At 47.9% G+C, this 17,072-nt stretch overlaps 1 protein-coding gene across 6 annotated transcripts in view; it reads right to left on the minus strand.

The window, feature by feature from the left end:
- dcaf6 (ddb1 and cul4 associated factor 6) overlaps nucleotides 1-16,967 on the minus strand; it is a 214,382-nt gene extending 197,415 nt beyond the window's left edge. For 4 of the 6 annotated variants that reach the window (XM_070893462.1, XM_070893463.1, XM_070893460.1 and 1 more), the window contains exon 1: nucleotides 16,632-16,967. In XM_070893462.1, coding sequence (XP_070749563.1) covers nucleotides 16,632-16,719 — 88 coding nt within the window. In that variant the 5' untranslated portion in view covers nucleotides 16,720-16,967. The remainder of the gene's footprint in view (nucleotides 1-16,631) is intronic. The other 2 variants (XM_070893464.1, XM_070893461.1) reach the window with 1 other exon arrangement.
- Nucleotides 16,968-17,072: the final 105 nt, after the last annotated feature.

A 17,072-nucleotide genomic window follows, 5' to 3' on the forward strand; every position in this document is an offset into this window, starting at 1 on the left:
CCCCCACACACCCCTCCCCCCCACCACCACCCCCACACACCCCTCCCCCCCCCCACCACCACCGACACACACCCCTCCCCCCCCCACACCCCCACACACACCCCTCCCCCCCACACACACCCCTCCCCCCCACACACCCCTCCCCCCCACACACCCCTCCCCCCCACCACCCCCACACACCCCTCCCCCCCCCCCACACACACCCCTCCACCTCACCACCCCCACACACCCCTCCCCCCCACAAACCCCCCCCACACACACCCCTCCCCCCCACCACCACCCCCACACACCCCCACATACCCCTCCCCACCACCACCACCCCCACACACCCCTCCCCCCCACCACCCCCACACCCCTCCCCCCCACACACCCCACCACCCCCACACACCCCTCCCCTCCACCACCACCCCCACACACCCCTCCCCCCCACCACCACCACACCCACACACCCCTCCCCCCACCACCACACACCCTCCCCCCCACCACCACACACCCCTCCCCCCCACCACCACCCCCACACCCCTCCCCCCCACCACCACCCCCACACCCCTCCCCCCCCACCACCACACCCCTCCCCCCCCACCACCACACCCCTCCCCCCCACCACCACCCCCACACCCCTCCCCCCCCACCACCACCCCCACACCCCTCCCCCCCCACCACCACCCCCACACCCCTCCCCCCCCACCACCACCCCCACACACCCCTCCCCCCCACCACCACCCCCACACACCCCTCCCCCCCACCACCACCCCCACACACCCCTCCCTCCCACCACCACCCCCACACACCCCTCCCCCCCACCACCACCCCCACACACCCCTCCCCCCAACCACCACCCCCACACACCCCTCCCCCCCACCACACACAAAACTGGTACCCTTAAGCATGTTGTAAAATAGAACTGCATGCGAGAGGGTTAAGAATTTTTACTGCAATAATTTGAACTGGAGGTTGCACAGGCTGCCCACCATACAACCCTGACAAAAAGCAAAAACACCATTCCATCAAACTATATTATTCAGGCTAAAACTGGTCAATTTTATTTACTAAAGATTCATAATTACACAGACACAAAAGGAATACAGCTAATAGTCAACCGTACAATGTTTGACTTACTTTAAACTATCTCAAAAATAATCTGGAATTTTAGGGCCTTGCAGAATTTTTTTAACTGAGACTTTGATGAATTTAATGTGTGTCCTTCTTCATGTCACAGAGTCCTAGATCACCACAATGACATGAAAACACACCGTTGAAGCATATTATTAATTTTATCCTTTAGGCAGATAAAGCATGACACTGCAGACTTTCATTTATCTCTGACACCCGACATGGATATCAAATAAATTGGCTGTCCTCGCATACATTAACATCTCAAAAACATGAAAATGAAGGCACTGGCTATTGACAGCATTTTCAGGAACCAACTGGAAATCTCCCCAGAAACCTACAGCTACCCATGGACAGTTTTATGTATTGTTTTATTTCCCTTGCACAAAGCAAAAGTATTCATTTCATTATTCCACTTCAAATCCATCTATCAATTTTTTTTTAAAGAGAATTTCATCATTTAAAGCAAGCGGATTCTGGTGCTATCACAGGGAGTAGTTTTTAAATTCAAAGTACTCCCCCATTTTATAGAAGAAAATATTTGACATAAAATGTTGACTTTTTCGCAAAAATGTCCAAATTCATTACCAAAATGTAACCCCCCCCCCGAGTTGGGCCTGCCTCCCTGCTAGGCTGCTCCAGCAGACATAATTACCAATTTAAAATGAACAGGTTACACTAATGGATAGAGGTATGTCATAAAAGGTATGAATGTCTGCTTAGATCGAGAACAATCATTTCTAGGTCCACCACTTCATCATCCATTAATTCTGGAATATCCTTAAACAATTCAAACAAATTTCTATGGCACAACCACCATGTCATAAACCAGTATAAGTTTGGAAATATGTGTTATTACACTTGAATGTCTTCCTTAGTAACATGTTTCAATATTTGCTTCCAACATAAATATCAATTCAACCTTCTCATTAATGCTCTGTCATGCTGCTGACTTTTCAGTTAGAGTAAGTTTCTAGGGCTAAAAGGGGAACATTATCACACTGCGATCAATACATTCATGTTTCATAAATCTATCATTAAAAATGACATTTCATTTGTCTTCATCTAATCACGTGTTAGATCTTTAATCCCGCACATCATACTTGTATAATATAAGAACACGAGAAGATAAGAAATAGGAGCAGGAACAGGCCATTTGGCCCCTTGTGCCTGCTCCGCCATTTAATAAAATCATGGCTGATCATGGACTCATCTCCACTTTCCTGCCCGCTCCCCATAACCCTTTACTCTCTTATCGCTCAAAAATCTGTCTATCTCCGCCTTAAATATATTCAATGACCCAGCCTCTACAGCTCTCTGGGGCAGAGAATTCCATGGATTTACAACCCTCAGAGAATAAATTCCTCCTCATCTTAGTTTTAAATGGGCAGCCTCTTATTCTGAGACTATGTTCCATAGTTTTAGTTTCCCCTATGTGGAAATATCCTCTCTGCATCCTCCTTGTCGAGCCCCCTCATTATCTTATATGTTTTGATAAGATCACCTCTCATTCTTCTGAACTCCAATGTGTATAGGCCCAATCTACTCAACCTTTCTTCATAAATCAACCAATCATCTCCGGAATCAACCTAGTGAACCTTCTCTGAACAGCCTCCAATACAAGTATATCCTTCCTTAAATACGGAGACCAAAACTATACGCAGTACTCCAGGTGTGGCCTCACCAATACCCTGTACAGTTGTAGCAGGACTTCTCTGCTTTTATACTCTATCCCCCTTGCAATAAAGGCCAATGTACCATTTGTCTTCCTGATTACTTGCTGTACCTGCATACTAACTTTTTGTATTTCATGCACAAGCACCCCCAGGTCTCTCTGTGCTGCAGCACTTTCCAATTTTCTCCATTTAAATTATATTTGTTTTTCTATTATTTCTGCCAAAGTGGATAACCTCACATTTTCCCACATTCTGTCAAATTTTTGCCCGTTCACTTAGCCTATCTATGGGCCCAAGTTTCCCCAGGAGTTGCTCCGTTTTTTTTGGAGAAACAAATTATTTTGGAGTAACTTAAAAATCGCAATTCTCCCCATTTAAGTTGCTCCAGTGTAAGTGAGTTAGTTAGGTTATTTTTTTAGTTGAGTTTTTTGTTCAAAAGGGGGCGTTACCAGCCACTTACGCCTGTTTTGGCCATTTAAGCAAGCTTAGCCAGCTAAAACTTACTCCAAACTAAGTTAGGCCAGAGTAAGTGGCCACTTTTGTACATTCTGAAAAACCCTGCGGTGAATTAAGAAATCAGCGCAGGTAGCCTCCAAATGACAGTGTTATGATAGGAATGCTAGATTTTTTTATAAATCCCAAGCAGCGAGACTGGACAGGGTGTAGGTGTTATCAGCATGATTAAACTGAGTATATTTTTAGTAAAGATACCTAGATATTAAAGTACTGGAAAATCTTTGAAGATTCTTTTCTCCCCCGCCCCCAATCAAAACTCTTCCCTCACCCCCCTCCCCCACCAACCTGTCTCTCTTGTAGCCCTCAGCACGGGAAGGCAGCGCACCCAGCCTGTGCGGCAGGCCACTCAGCCCTGGATAGGGGCGGCGAGCGTCAGCCCCTCCCACACAGCCTGCATCACACGCTCTCAGATTCTGGGGGCTAGGAGCTACTGCGCATGCGCCCACACTCTAGCGGGCATCTGCAGAGGTCCCAGCACTGTTTTCAGCACCCAGACCTGGCTCCGCCCGGAATCCAGTTGCCAAGCTAAGCCACCATGGAGGAGAGGCTGGGGAGCGGCCAAACTCGGCCCGAAGATTTCTGGTGCTCTTGGAGTTCTACAAAAGCAGCGCACCTCTGGTGAGTGTGCCAGAAATCTGTACTGGCCAAATTTGGGCGCTATATCCCTTTGCAGATTGTGTGTGTCCTCCTCACAATTTGCTTTCCCACCCATCTTTGTATCATCGGCAAACTTAGCTACATTACACTTGGTGCCTTCATCCAAGTCATTAATATAGATTGTAAATAGATGAGGACCCAGCACCGATCTCTGCGGCACCCCACTAGTCACGGTTTGCCAACCGGAAAATGACCCATTTATCCCAACTCTGTTAGTTAGCCAATCCTCTATCCATGCTAATATATCACCCCCAACCCTGTGAGCTTTTATCTTGTGCAGTAACCCCTTAATGTGGCACCTTATCGAATGCCTTCTGGAAATCCAAATACACCACATGGCTGATCTGATCATGGACTCAGCTTCACTTCCTTGCCCGTTCCCCATAACCCTTTATTCCCTTATCACTCAAAAATCTGTCTATCTCCGCCTTAAATATATTCAATGACCCAGCCTCCACAGCTCTCCAAGGCAGAGAATTCCATAGATTTACAACCCTCTGAGAAGAAATACCTCCTCATCTCAGTTTTAAATGGGCGGCCCCTTATTCTGAAACTATGGCCCCAAGTTTCCACACGATAAAAAACGGGCGCCCCTCTGAGCTGGGCGCCTGTTTTTCGCGCCGAAAACGGCGCCGGAAAAAGACCGCGCAATTCTGAAGCGCCCTGCAGCTCCATGTCTGCTTGGCGCGGCGCCCAGGGGGGCGGAGCCTACCACTCGCGCCGATTTTGTAAGTGGGAGGGGGCAGGTACCATTTAAATTAGTTTTTTTCCTGCCGGCAACCCTGCGCGTGCGCGTTGGAGCGTTCGCGCATGCGCAGTGTGAAGGAAACATTGGCACTTTTGTAGTTCTTTGTAGCGGTTTAATTTTTGAACATTTTTTAATAAAAGCACATTGCCATCAGCACATCAGCACTGAGGCTTCTTGCAGCAGTGAGAAGGCTGCAGGAAGCCTCAGAAAGCTGAGGCAGCCGTTTCCCGACGGCCTCCCCCCCTGCCATCGGGAACGAACGGCTTCCTCCTCCGCCCCCCCCCCCCGCGGGAATGAACGGCTGCCTCCTCCCCCCCCCCGTGAGAATGAACGGCTGCTTCCTCCCCCCACCCGCCCCCCCCACCCACGGGAACGGCTGCCTCAACTTGTGAGGCTTCCTGCAGCATTCTCCCTGGCTGAAGCACTTTCACACAGGTAGGAAGATGGTTTATTTAATTTTTTCTTTGCTTATAAATTTTTATTCAGGTTGGATTTATTTGTATAATATTTGTATAAGTATAAATAAGGATTTATTATAGAATTTAATGACTTCCCTTCCCCCCACCTCGTTCTGGACGCCTAATTTGTAACCTGCGCCTGATTTTTTAATGTGTAGACAAGGTTTTTTCAGTTCTACAAAAACCTTCACTTGCTCCATTCTAAGTTAGCTTGGAGTACGTTTTCACTGTGGAAACTTTGAAATCAGGCGTCAGTGGCCGGACACGCCCCCTTTTGAAGAAAAAATTCTGTTCCAAAGTGAAACTGTTCTAACTGACTAGAACTGCAGAAAAAAAAATGTGGAGAATTGCGATTTCTAAGATAGTCCGTTCTCCACCAGTTGCTTCTAAAAATCAGGCGCAAATCATGTGGAAACTTGAGCTCTATGTCCCCTAGTTTTAGTTTCTCCTATGAGTGGAAATATCTTCTCTGCATCCATCTTGTTGAACGCCCTCATTATCTTGTATGTTTCAATAAGATCACCTCTCAATCTTCTGAACTCCAATGAGTATAGGCCCAACCTACTCAACCTATCTTCATAAGTCAACCCCCTCATCTCTGGAATCAACCTAGTGAACCTTCTGTGAACAGCCTCCAATGCAAGTATATTCTTCCTTAAATGCGGAGACGAAAACTGTATACAGTGCTCTAGGTATGGCCTCACCAATACCCTGTACAGTTGACAAATGAACTATATGATATATCTCGATCACACAATTTAAGACAATTAAGTCATGTTTAATTAACAACTGCTTGTGGTTATTCTGTAAATGATTTCAAATACTTATTCAGCATTTGTTACGACAATTTCTTTCTTCAGTAAACAGCATATTAAGAGATTGGTCTTCATTTTCACAAAATTAAGTCTCTTCGCGTGAAGAACTTACATTTTTATAGCATGTTTAACATTATAAAATGCCTTATGGAGCTTCAGATAGAAGAGATACAGCCGGAGAAATAGAGAATTTAGGAGGGTTGGCTGAAGGCACAGTCAGAAGCAAGGTTTTAAGAAGGCAGGGTAGGTAATAGCAAAGCAAAGATCTTTACGGAAGGAGTCCCAGAGGGTGGACCAAAGCAGCTGAAAGCTCTCACCAAGTGAGGAACGATGAGAAAGGGGTTGCACAGGATCCCAAAATCAGATGATTGTAGATTGTGGACTGGGACTTAAGACAGAAGGAAATTGCAGTCAGGGTGGGAAGCTTATCCAAAATTCCACCAACCACATTCTGCCCTACATTAAGTGTCACTCACTCGTCAGCCCAGTGAGCTCCACTGAAGGGATCTATATTTGTTGTTTTGGGACCTGGTGGCAATCAGCAGGGAAGAGCTGATGGGTGAGCGAGACTTAATGTGGGATAGTATGTGAGTGCGAAGTTTTGGACAAGTTGGAATTTGTATAGGGAGGAGTTCAGAAAGCCAAAAAGAAATATGTTTTCTTGGTGCTAAATAGACCAGCACCTGGTTCAGCCTTAGTGAGTGAGTCTCTGCTGGGAGCCAAAGAAGATAGCGTTGGTATTTCCAGAATTCAGGCTCATGTATGGCTTAGCATCACCTGACATAGGGCCCAAGTTTCGGCCTCAGTTGCGCCTGATATTTTGGAGCAACTGGTGTAGAACGGAGTATCTTAGAAATTCAAATTCTCGGCATTTAGTTTGCTCCAGTTCTAGTCAGTTAGAACAGTTTCACTTTGGAACAGAAATTTTTTTTTCCAAAAGGGGGCGTGTCCAGCCACTTACGCCTGTTTTCAAAATTTCGGCAGTGAAAACTTACTCCAAACTAACTTAGAATGGAGTAAGTGAAGATTTTTGTACGCTCGAAAAAACCTTGTCAACACTTTAGAAAATCAGGCGTAGGTTACAAATCAGGCATAGGGAATGGGGGGGGGGTTTAAAAGGGAAGTTTACAATCATTAAACACTTCAGTTTTACAAATAAAGGGCCATCATCAATAATAAATGATAAAAACATCAATAAATCAATCAAAAAAAATTAATAAGAAATATATTTTTTTAAATCAATAAATAAAACATTTTCTACTTAACGACTGCAGCACCGGGAGCCCTCCAACAGCATGCTGGGATGCCGCCCCCCCCCCCCCCCAGTGTGTCTCTATCTCTCTGTCTGTCTGTGTGTGTCTCTCACTCTCTGTCTGTCGCTGTCAGAAACACAGACACTGAGGGGGAGGGAAAGAGGGGGAGGAGGAGAAGGGGAAGGGGGGGGAGAAGGAGAAGGGGAAGTGGGGGGGAGGAGGAGAAGGGGAAGGGGCGGGAGGAGGAGAAGGGGAAGGGGCGGGAGGAGGAGAAGGGGAAGGAGCGGGAGGAGGAGGAGAAGGGGAAGGGGGGGGGAGGAGGAGAAGGGGAAGGGGGGGAGGAGGAGAAGGGGAAGGGGGGGGAGGAGGAGAAGGGGAAGGGGGGGGAGGAGGAGAAGGGGAAGGGGGGGGAGGAGGAGAAGGGGAAGGGGGGGGAGGAGGAGAAGGGGAAGGGGGGGGAGGAGGAGGAGAAGGGGAAGGGGGGGGAGGAGGAGGAGAAGGGGAAGGGGGGGAGGAGGAGAAGGGGAAGGGGGGGAGGAGGAGAAGGGAAGGGGGGAGGAGGAGAAGGGGAAGGGGGGGAGGAGGAGAAGGGGAAGGGGGGAGGAGGAGAAGGGGAAGGGGGGGAGGAGGAGAAGGGGAAGGGGGGGAGGAGGAGAAGGGGAAGGGGGGGAGGAGGAGAAGGGGAAGGGGGGGAGGAGGAGAAGGGGAAGGGGGGGAGGAGGAGAAGGGGAAGGGGGGGAGGAGGAGAAGGGGAAGGGGGGGAGGAGGAGAAGGGGAAGGGGGGGAGGAGGAGAAGGGGAAGGGGGGGAGGAGGAGAAGGGGAAGGGGGGGAGGAGGAGAAGGGGAAGGGGGGAGGAGGAGAAGGGGAAGGGGGGAGGAGGAGAAGGGGAAGGGGGGAGGAGAGAAGGGGAAGGGGAGGGAGAAGGGGAAGGGGGAGGAGGAGAAGGGGAAGGGGGGGAAGGTGGAGAAGGGGAAGGGGGGAAGGTGGAGAAGGGGAAGGGGGGGAAGGTGGAGAAGGGGAAGGGGGGAAGGAGGAGAAGGGGGGGGAAGGAGATGGGGGGGGGGAAGGAGAAGGGGAGGGGGGCTGAACGGGCCGGGCCCAAGGCTTCGGGCAGGGCCCGTCCCCAGCACCAGATTTACAGGTAGGTGGCGTTGGGTCGGGTCGGGTCCGGGGTCGGGAGCGCGCGTCGGGGTCGGGGGGGGGGGGCGGAGGGAGGTCGGGTTGGTTCGGGTGGTGGGAGGGAGGGAGCGCGGGTCGGGTCCAGTCCGGGGGGTCGGGTCCGGTGCGGTCCGGGGGCGGGGGGGAAGCGGGAGTCGGTTCCGTGTCGGGGTCGAGTCCGGTCCGGGGGGGTGGGGGGGAAGCGGGAGTCGGGTCGGGTCGGGAGGAAGCAGGAGCTGGGCGTGTGAGGCAGCCTTATGCACGCAGCCCCAGTGAGGCCATTCAGCCAGGGCTAGGGGCTGCGTGCTTCGGGCCCCTCCCACACAGTTTTGGGCGCCTGAGCTACTGCACATGCGCGCCCACTGTAGCGCGCATGTGCAGAGGTCCCGGCACTGTTTTCAGCGTAGGGACCTAGCTCCACCCCCAACTGCTCGTGCTGCACCGTGCCCGACTCCAGAGGACCAACAGGGAGCCGGAGAATCTGTAAGTTTTTTTAGGCACACGTTATGGCACGAAAAACGGGCGTCCAGGTCGGGGTTGCGCCGTTCTAGGCGCGGCCCGAAACTTGGGCCCATGTAAACATAAAAAATAGGTGCAGGAGCAGGCCATTCGGCCCTTCGAGCCTGCACCACCATTCAATATGATCATGGCTGATCATGCAACTTCAGTACCCCACTCCCACCTTCTCTCCATACCCCCTCATCCCCTTAGCCTTAAGGGCCACATCTAACTCGCTCTTGAATATATGAACTGGACTCAACAACTTTCTGTGGTAGAGAATTCCATAGGTTAACAACTCTGAGTGAAAATGTTTCTCCTCATCTCGGTCCTAAATGGCTCACCCCTTATCCTTAGACTGTGACCCCTGGTTCTGGACTTCCCAACATCGGGAACATTCTTCCTGCATCGAACCTGTCCAGTCCTGTCATAATTTTATATGTTTCTGTGAGATCCTCTCTCATTCTTCTAAATTCCAGTGAGAATAAGCCTAGCCGATTCAGTCTTTCTTCATAGGTCAGTCCTGCCATCCCGGGAATTAGTCTGGTGAACCTTCGCTGCACTCACTCAACAGCAAGCACGTCCTTCCTCAGATTAGGAGACCAAAACTGAACACAATACTCAAGGTGTGGTCTCACCAAGGCCCTGTACAACTGCAGTAAGACCTTCCTGCTCCTATACTCAAATCCTCTCGCTATGAAGGCCAGCACAAAGATGATTGTGGAATTGAGTTTGGTGGTGAAGAGTTGGAGATGGGTGTTGTCGACATACATATGGAAACCAATCTTATGTCTGAAAATAATATTTCCAAGAAATAGAATGTAAACATGGATAAGCAAGGGCCAAAGGTGGAACCCTAGGCACCTGGAGATGATTGTGCTGGAACAGAAGAAGCTCTTGCTGGAGGTATGCTGGCTTTGTGGGATTAGCAGGAGTGGAAGCAATTGAAGGCAATCATCTCAAGGAGGACCACAGATGAGAGACGGTGGAGAAGGATGAAATGATCAACTGTGTCAATTACAATGGCAAGGTTGCGGTCGTAGTCACTTAAGATATTGCTCTGTGGTATCATGATGATGTTCTAATGCATGTTTGCTTTACTTGGATTTTCTGATGAAGGTACATGTCTCCTCAGTTTTGGGCACCTTTCAAAATTAAATGAACTGGAAATATCACCCACACATGTTACAGACACGTGCCCTGGCAAGAAGTCAACACCTGTGGAAGATGAGTGAGTGGGGAAAAAAATGGCGAGAAAAAAAAGTGAGCTGTCCGTGGAAACTAAATTGATGTTATCCCTTCCTAAAGGCACTAGTTGGTTCCTTTCCCAACAGTGGAATCAAAACCAGGAACTCACTGTGCAGGGAACTGCAGGTGCAAACCCACACTCTACCATTTGATAGTACAGATAACTGAAGTACTAGTACACTACACAGAAGATTTAACATATACACTGAGATGGAATTCAATTCTTTTGGGTAACTGGGAACAACAGCTTTAATTCATATGGTGCCTTTAAATGTTGAAAAAAATGTCCCAAGTGCTTCACAGCAATGTAATCAGGCTAAAATGGATACCAAGCCAGGGAAATAGATATTAGAAGTCACCTCAAGCTTGGTCAAAGAGGTGGGCCTTAACAGAGGAAGAGGGTTTTCAGAAGGGAATTCCAGATCTTGTAGCTTAGAAGATTGAAAGCACTTCTGCAAACAGTGAGGCAAAGCAAGGAAGGGATACATGAGGTCAGAAGAACAGAGAGTTTTGTGTGGGGAGGTGAAACATAGAAACATAAAAAATAGGTGCAGGAGTAGGCCATTCGGCCCTACGAGCCTGCACCGCCATTCAATGAGTTCATGGCTGAACATACAACTTCAGTACCCCATTCCTGCTTTCTCACCATACCCCTTGATCCCCCAAGTAGTAAGGACTACATCTAACTCCTTTTTGAATATATTTAGTGAATTGGCCTCAACAACTTTCTGTGGTAGAGAATTCCACAGGTTCACCACTCTCTGGGTGAAGAAGTTTTTCCTCATCTCGGTCCTAAATGGCTTCCCCCTTATCCTTAGACTGTGACCCCTGGTTCTGGACTTCCCCAACATTGGGAACATTCTTCCTGCATCTAACCTGTCGAAACACGTCAGAATTTCTATGAGATCCCCTCTCATTCTTCTGAACTCCAGTGAATACAAGCCCAGTTGATCCAGTCTTTCTTGATAGGTCAGTCCCGCCATCCCGGGAATCAGTCTGGTGAACCTTCGCTGCACTCCCTCAATAGCAAGAATGTCCTTCCTCAAGTTAGGAGACCAAAACTGTACACAATACTCCAGGTGTGGCCTCACCAAGGCCCTGTACAACTGTAGCAACACCTCCCTGCCCCTGTACTCAAATCCCCTCGCTATGAAGGCCAACATGCCATTTGCTTTCTTAACCGCCTGCTGTACCTGCATGCCCACTTTCAATGACTGATGTACCATGACACCCAGGTCTCATTGCACCTCCCCTTTTCCTAAGGTGGGAGGGGCTTACAGGGCTGGAGGATGTCTGAGATGGGGAGGAGGAGGTGCGAAGCCATGAAGGGGTATAAACTCGAGATTGAGAATTTTAAGTTGGAATCAGTGGGGGATCTGGTGCGGAATAGGATACAAGCAAGAGTTTTGGATTAGCGTAGGTTTACAGATCATGGAGGACAGGGGATTGGCCAGGAGAGCACAGTAATAGTCAAGTCTGGAGGGGACAAAGACACAAATTACATTTTCTGCTGCAAATGGGATGAGGCAGACGTGGAGGCGGGCGATGTTATGAAGATAGAAGTAAGTGAGATTTCTGATGGAGAGTATATAGTTTTGGAAGCTCAGCTCATGGTCGAGTAGGATGCAGAGGTTGCAGTCTGATTCAGCACGAAACAGCGGCCAGGGAGAGTGATGGAATCAGTGGCGGGGCCTAAGATGATGGCTAGAGGAAATTTTGCCTCATCGAAGAGATATCAGCTCAAGTAGAGCATGAACACCGGCATGGACTGGTTGTGCCAAATGGTCTGTTTCTGTACTGTACATTCTATGTAAGCAGCCAGACAGGATAGGGGCAATGGAGGAATCAAGAAATGTAGTGGAGAGGTAGAGCTGGGTGTCACCAGCCTACATGTACTCTTTGGACTACATTCCCACTAAACGTTTGACCCCCTCAAATTCCCTTTCTGGCACCCATACTAGCAGACATTGTAATTGGCTTCCCCCTTCAGGTAGTATGCTCTTCTCTTTCAAAACCGCCATCATCACCCACCCGCTCCCCCACCTCCAATTCTCCAATCAAAATGCTCGCAACATCTTCTCTTCACGCCCCTGCATCATTAGCTCTGGAATCCATAAGGATCTATCCTGGGCCCCTTCTCTTCCTTATCCTCGTGTTGCCCCTGTTAAAATCATCTATAGACTTGGGATCAGCTTCGACATGTAGGCCAACAACAACAATTTGCATTTATATAGTGCCTTTAACATAGTAAAACATCCCAAGGCACTTCACAAGAGTATTATCCTTCAAGATGCTCCTTAAAACCTACCTCTTTGACCAAGCTTTTGGGAACCTGTGCTTCAAGGGCATCCTCAAAGCCTCCTTGATAAAATGCAACATCCTCACCGACACCTGGGAGTCCCTGGTCAAAGACCGCCCTAAGTAGAGGCAGTGCATCCAGGAGGGCGATGAGCACCTTGAGTCTCATCGCCGAGAGCATACAGAAACCAAACGCAGGCAGCGGAAGGAGCGTGCGGCAAACCTGTCCCACCCATCCTTTCCTTCAACGACTGTCTGTCCCCACCTGTGACAGAGACTGTAATTCCCATATTGGACTATTCAGTCACCTAAGAACTCACTTTTAGAGTGGAAGCAAGTCTTCCTCGATTTCGGGGGACTGCCTATGATGATGATGGTAACCTGCACTAATTTCTACTTATGCAGCTCGGTGTCAATTTTTAAAAATCTCATAACACTCCTGTGAAGTGCCTCAGACTATTTCACTACTTTAAAGGCGCTATATAAATACAAGTTGTTGTTGGTATGAAACAGAATTTGACACATAAGGAGAAATTAGGACAGATGATCAAAAAGAGGTAGGTTTCAAGGAGCATCTTAAAGGAGGCAAGAGAGGTAGAGAAGCAGAGAGGTTTAGGGTGGGAATTCCAGAGCTTAGAGCCGAGGCAGCTGAACGCACGGTTGCCAATTGTGGAGCAATTAAAATAGGGGATGCGCAAGAGGCCAGAATTGGAGGAGCGTGGAGATCTCAGAGGACTGTGAGGCTGGAGGAGGTTACAGAAATAGGGAGGGGTGAGGCCATGGAGGGATTTGAAAATAAGGATGGGAATTTTAAAATTGAGGCGTTGCTGGACTGGGAACCAATATAGGTCAGCGAGCACAGAGGCGATTGGTGAATGGGCCTTGGTCCGAGTTAGGATACAGGCAGCAGAGTTTGGATGAGCTCAAGGTTTATGGAAGGTGGAAAATGGGAGGCCAGCCAGGAGAACATTGGAATAGTCAAGTCTAGCGATAACAAAGGCAGGGGTATGAGTTTCAATAGCAGATGAGCTGTGACGGGGCGGAGTTGAGCGATGTTAAGGTGGTGGAAGTAGGCAGTCTTAGTGATGGTGCGGATATGTGGTTGGAAGCTCATCTCGGAAAACCCAACTCTACCTCTACCTTCGAAACATATAAGATAATGAGGGGGCTCGACAAGGTGGATGCTGAGAGGATATTTCCACTCATGGGGGAAACTAAAACTAGGGGACATAGTCTCAGAATAAGGGGCCGCCCATTTATAACTGACTTGAGGAGGAATTTCTTCTCTCAGAGGGTTGTAAATCTATGGAATTCTCTGCCCCAGAGAGCTGTGGAGGCTGGGTCATTGAATATATTTAAGGCAGAAAGACAGATTTTTGAGCGATAAAGAAATAAAGGGTGGAGCTGAGTCCATGATCAAATCAGCCATGATCTTATTAAATGGCGGAGCAGACTCAAGGGGCCAAATGGCCTACTCCTGCTCCTATTTCTTATGTTCTCTCCACCACCTCCTGTGTTGTCAGACGTCTTGTATGGCATTTAGTCTTGGATAAACTGCAATTTCCTACAGCTAAATATTGGGAAGACCAAAGCATGTCTTCGACACCCACGCCACAAACTCCATATCCTTGCCAGCAATTCCATCCTCCTGCTAGACCAAGGTGAGCAGACTGTTTGGAACCTCAGCAGCCTATTCACCCCTAAGCTGAGCTTTAGATCCTTCGCAAAGACTGCCTCCTTTCCATTTTTGTAAAAATTTTGCTTCTGTAAAGCATTTTGAGTTGTTTTTCTCTGTTGATCACCTGCAACAGCTTTTCTTCCTCGCCACCGCCACCCCCCACCCTCCCCCCACATTGTTACCTCTAGTGTCCCCCAAGGATCTATCCTTGGCCCCCTCCTATTTCTCATCTACATGTTGCCCTTTGGCGACATCATCTGCAAACACAGCGTTAGTTTCCACATGTACGCTGATGACACCCAACTCTACCTCTATCATTTCTCTCGACCCTTCCACGGTCCCTAAATTGTCAGACTGCTTGTCCGACATCCAATTCTGGATGAACAGAAATTTTCTCCAATTGAATATTGGGAAGACTGAAGCCATTGTTTTTGGTCCCCTCCACAAACTCCGTTCCCTAGCCACTGACTCCATCCCTCTCCCCAACTTCTGTCTGAGGCCGAACCAGACTGTTCAGAACGTTGATGCCGTATTTGACCCTGAAGTGAGCTTTCGACCACATATCCGCAGCATCACTCAGACCGCCTATTTCCACTTCCATAACATTGCCCATCTCCACCCTTGCCTCAGCTGATCCACTGCTGAAGCCCTCATTTATGCCTTTGTTACCTCTGGACATGACTGTTCCAACACACTCCTGGCTGGCCTCACACATTCTACCCTACGTTAGCTAGAGGTGATCAAAAACCCAGCTGCCCGTGTCCTAATTCGCACCAAGCCCACTCACCAATCACCCCAGTGCTCGCTGACCTACACTGGCTTCCGGTTCAGCAACGCCTCGATTTCAAAATTCTCATCCTTATTTTCAAAATCGTCCACGGCCTCGCCCCTCCCTATCTCTAATCTCCTCCAGCCCCACAACCATCCCCGACCCCGAGATTTCTGCGCTCCTCTAATTCTGCCCTCTTGAGCATCCCCGATTGTAAATCGCTCAACCATTGTTGGTTGTGCCTTCTGTTGCCTAAGTCCCAAGCTCTGGAACTCCCTGCTTAAACCTCTCTTTCCTCCTTCAAGACACTCCTTAAAACCTACCTCTTTAACTAAGCTTTTGATCACATGCGCTAATTTCTACTTATGCAGCTTGGTGTCACTTTTTAAAAATCTCATAATACTCCTGTGAAGCGCCTTGGGACGTTTCACTATGTTAAAAGCGCTATATAAATACAAGTTGTTGTTAAAGGTAATATATAAATGTACCTTGTTGTTCTCATAACAAACTGGCTGGCTGTCAAGCATACAGCGGCACAGGCTCGACGAACCAAACGGTCTCCTTCTGTGCTGTAACCATTCTATGATTCTACATAACATCTGAACAGTGTGACTGGTGTTTATAAAGAGACTATGGACTTATTAACTGTCAGGTTTTTTGATTAGTTGGGATAAGTAAATATGATGATTGAATTGGAAATCTAGCAGTTTAAAAACTATATATACACACAACTTGTTGATTGGTCTGATTTACTTGACTAAATGAAAAATACAGACATACTGAATAACTGAATTTACAGTGAAATGAAGTTTCTCTCAATTATTCCAAGTTGTACTTTATGTAAAATACAAAATTGTGAATCAGATAAAAAAATATTTTCTATTTTTATTTCATTCAAGAAACTCATATTAATACAAGTTTGAATGGGCAAAGGGCAGATAATAATCCATAACCTGGTAATTTGAAGAATGGGCATCATTACATGATAAAAGCCTTCGTTCCCAGATAAAAGCTTTCGTTCGCAGAACGAGTTTCATACCGGATTTTAGTTATATTCCTATATATCCACTTATTGTCATAATAAATATTCAAAGATACCCTAGCCTAGAAGATTGTTTTTCTGGAAATACTTCATTTCGGAAACTCTGTCATCTGGCTATTATTACGTCAATAGCTTAGCAACAGCTCTTGGTCTCGTGTATTAACCCGAATTATGTTATTTTATTCGACCTGTATTTACAATTTAAACGAAAAGCATAAATTCGTTGGGAAAGTTGAGAAAAAAACTTTTGTGAAACTACCTATCGGGGGGCGGGGGGGGGGGGGGAAATAAGACACTATTTCCCACCACTAGAAACACACACAATGTCCATTCAACGTTACGTATATCCTGTTGTCAATTATTATGTTTGCTCATTTTTTAAAATCTTATCTCAGGAACAATCGCAGCCTATGCCTTTTCTAGTTTTAAATCAAACTTGCTCCCGGAGAAGTGTATTCGACACAAGTAGAAATATTCACCCAGTCATCAGGACTATCGGCACCCCAGGAAGAAAAATATTTATCACATTTTTAAAAAAATACTTAGAGAACATTTCTATCTCCGAAAATGGAAACATAATTCAGGTTAATAAATATAGACAATCCGTTTTGTAAAACGCAATGACTAAAGTCGATAGAGACGTGGTGTTGGTGTCAGGAGGGCGGTTGAGCTGGAGCTCGGCAGCCAGTCAACCACTTCTTACCTAAATAGGACAAGCGAATTAATCGGGGATCCTCCAGCCCGAGCGAGCGCTTCCTCACATCCCAGACCAGGTTTGTGGGACGTGACATCCTGCCTTCCTGCCGCTCCCCCAGTCATAAAAATATATTAACTGGTTCGGGCGTCCGTCATTGTCCACTCGACAGACACCAATGTAAAAGTTATAAGTACAAATAAACAACCCCCCTCCCCGGCCGGACCAGCGGGAAGTCCTTTCACATCGTTATTATTATTATAGTGATCACCGTCATGTTCGCTCTGAGCGAATCGTTGCCCGACTGTCTGTCAGCGAGAGGCCTGTCAAGCCGCATACATCGCGAGACTTCGTTCAAACAGCCGGGCGAGAATGCGACGGGACGGAGGGGGGCGGAGAATGCGTGGTCAACTCGACCCCTCAATCTAACTTGGTCAAACAGAATGATTG

Source organism: Pristiophorus japonicus, chromosome 11 (genome assembly GCF_044704955.1).
Source record: "Pristiophorus japonicus isolate sPriJap1 chromosome 11, sPriJap1.hap1, whole genome shotgun sequence".
Taxonomy (NCBI): domain Eukaryota; kingdom Metazoa; phylum Chordata; class Chondrichthyes; family Pristiophoridae; genus Pristiophorus; species Pristiophorus japonicus.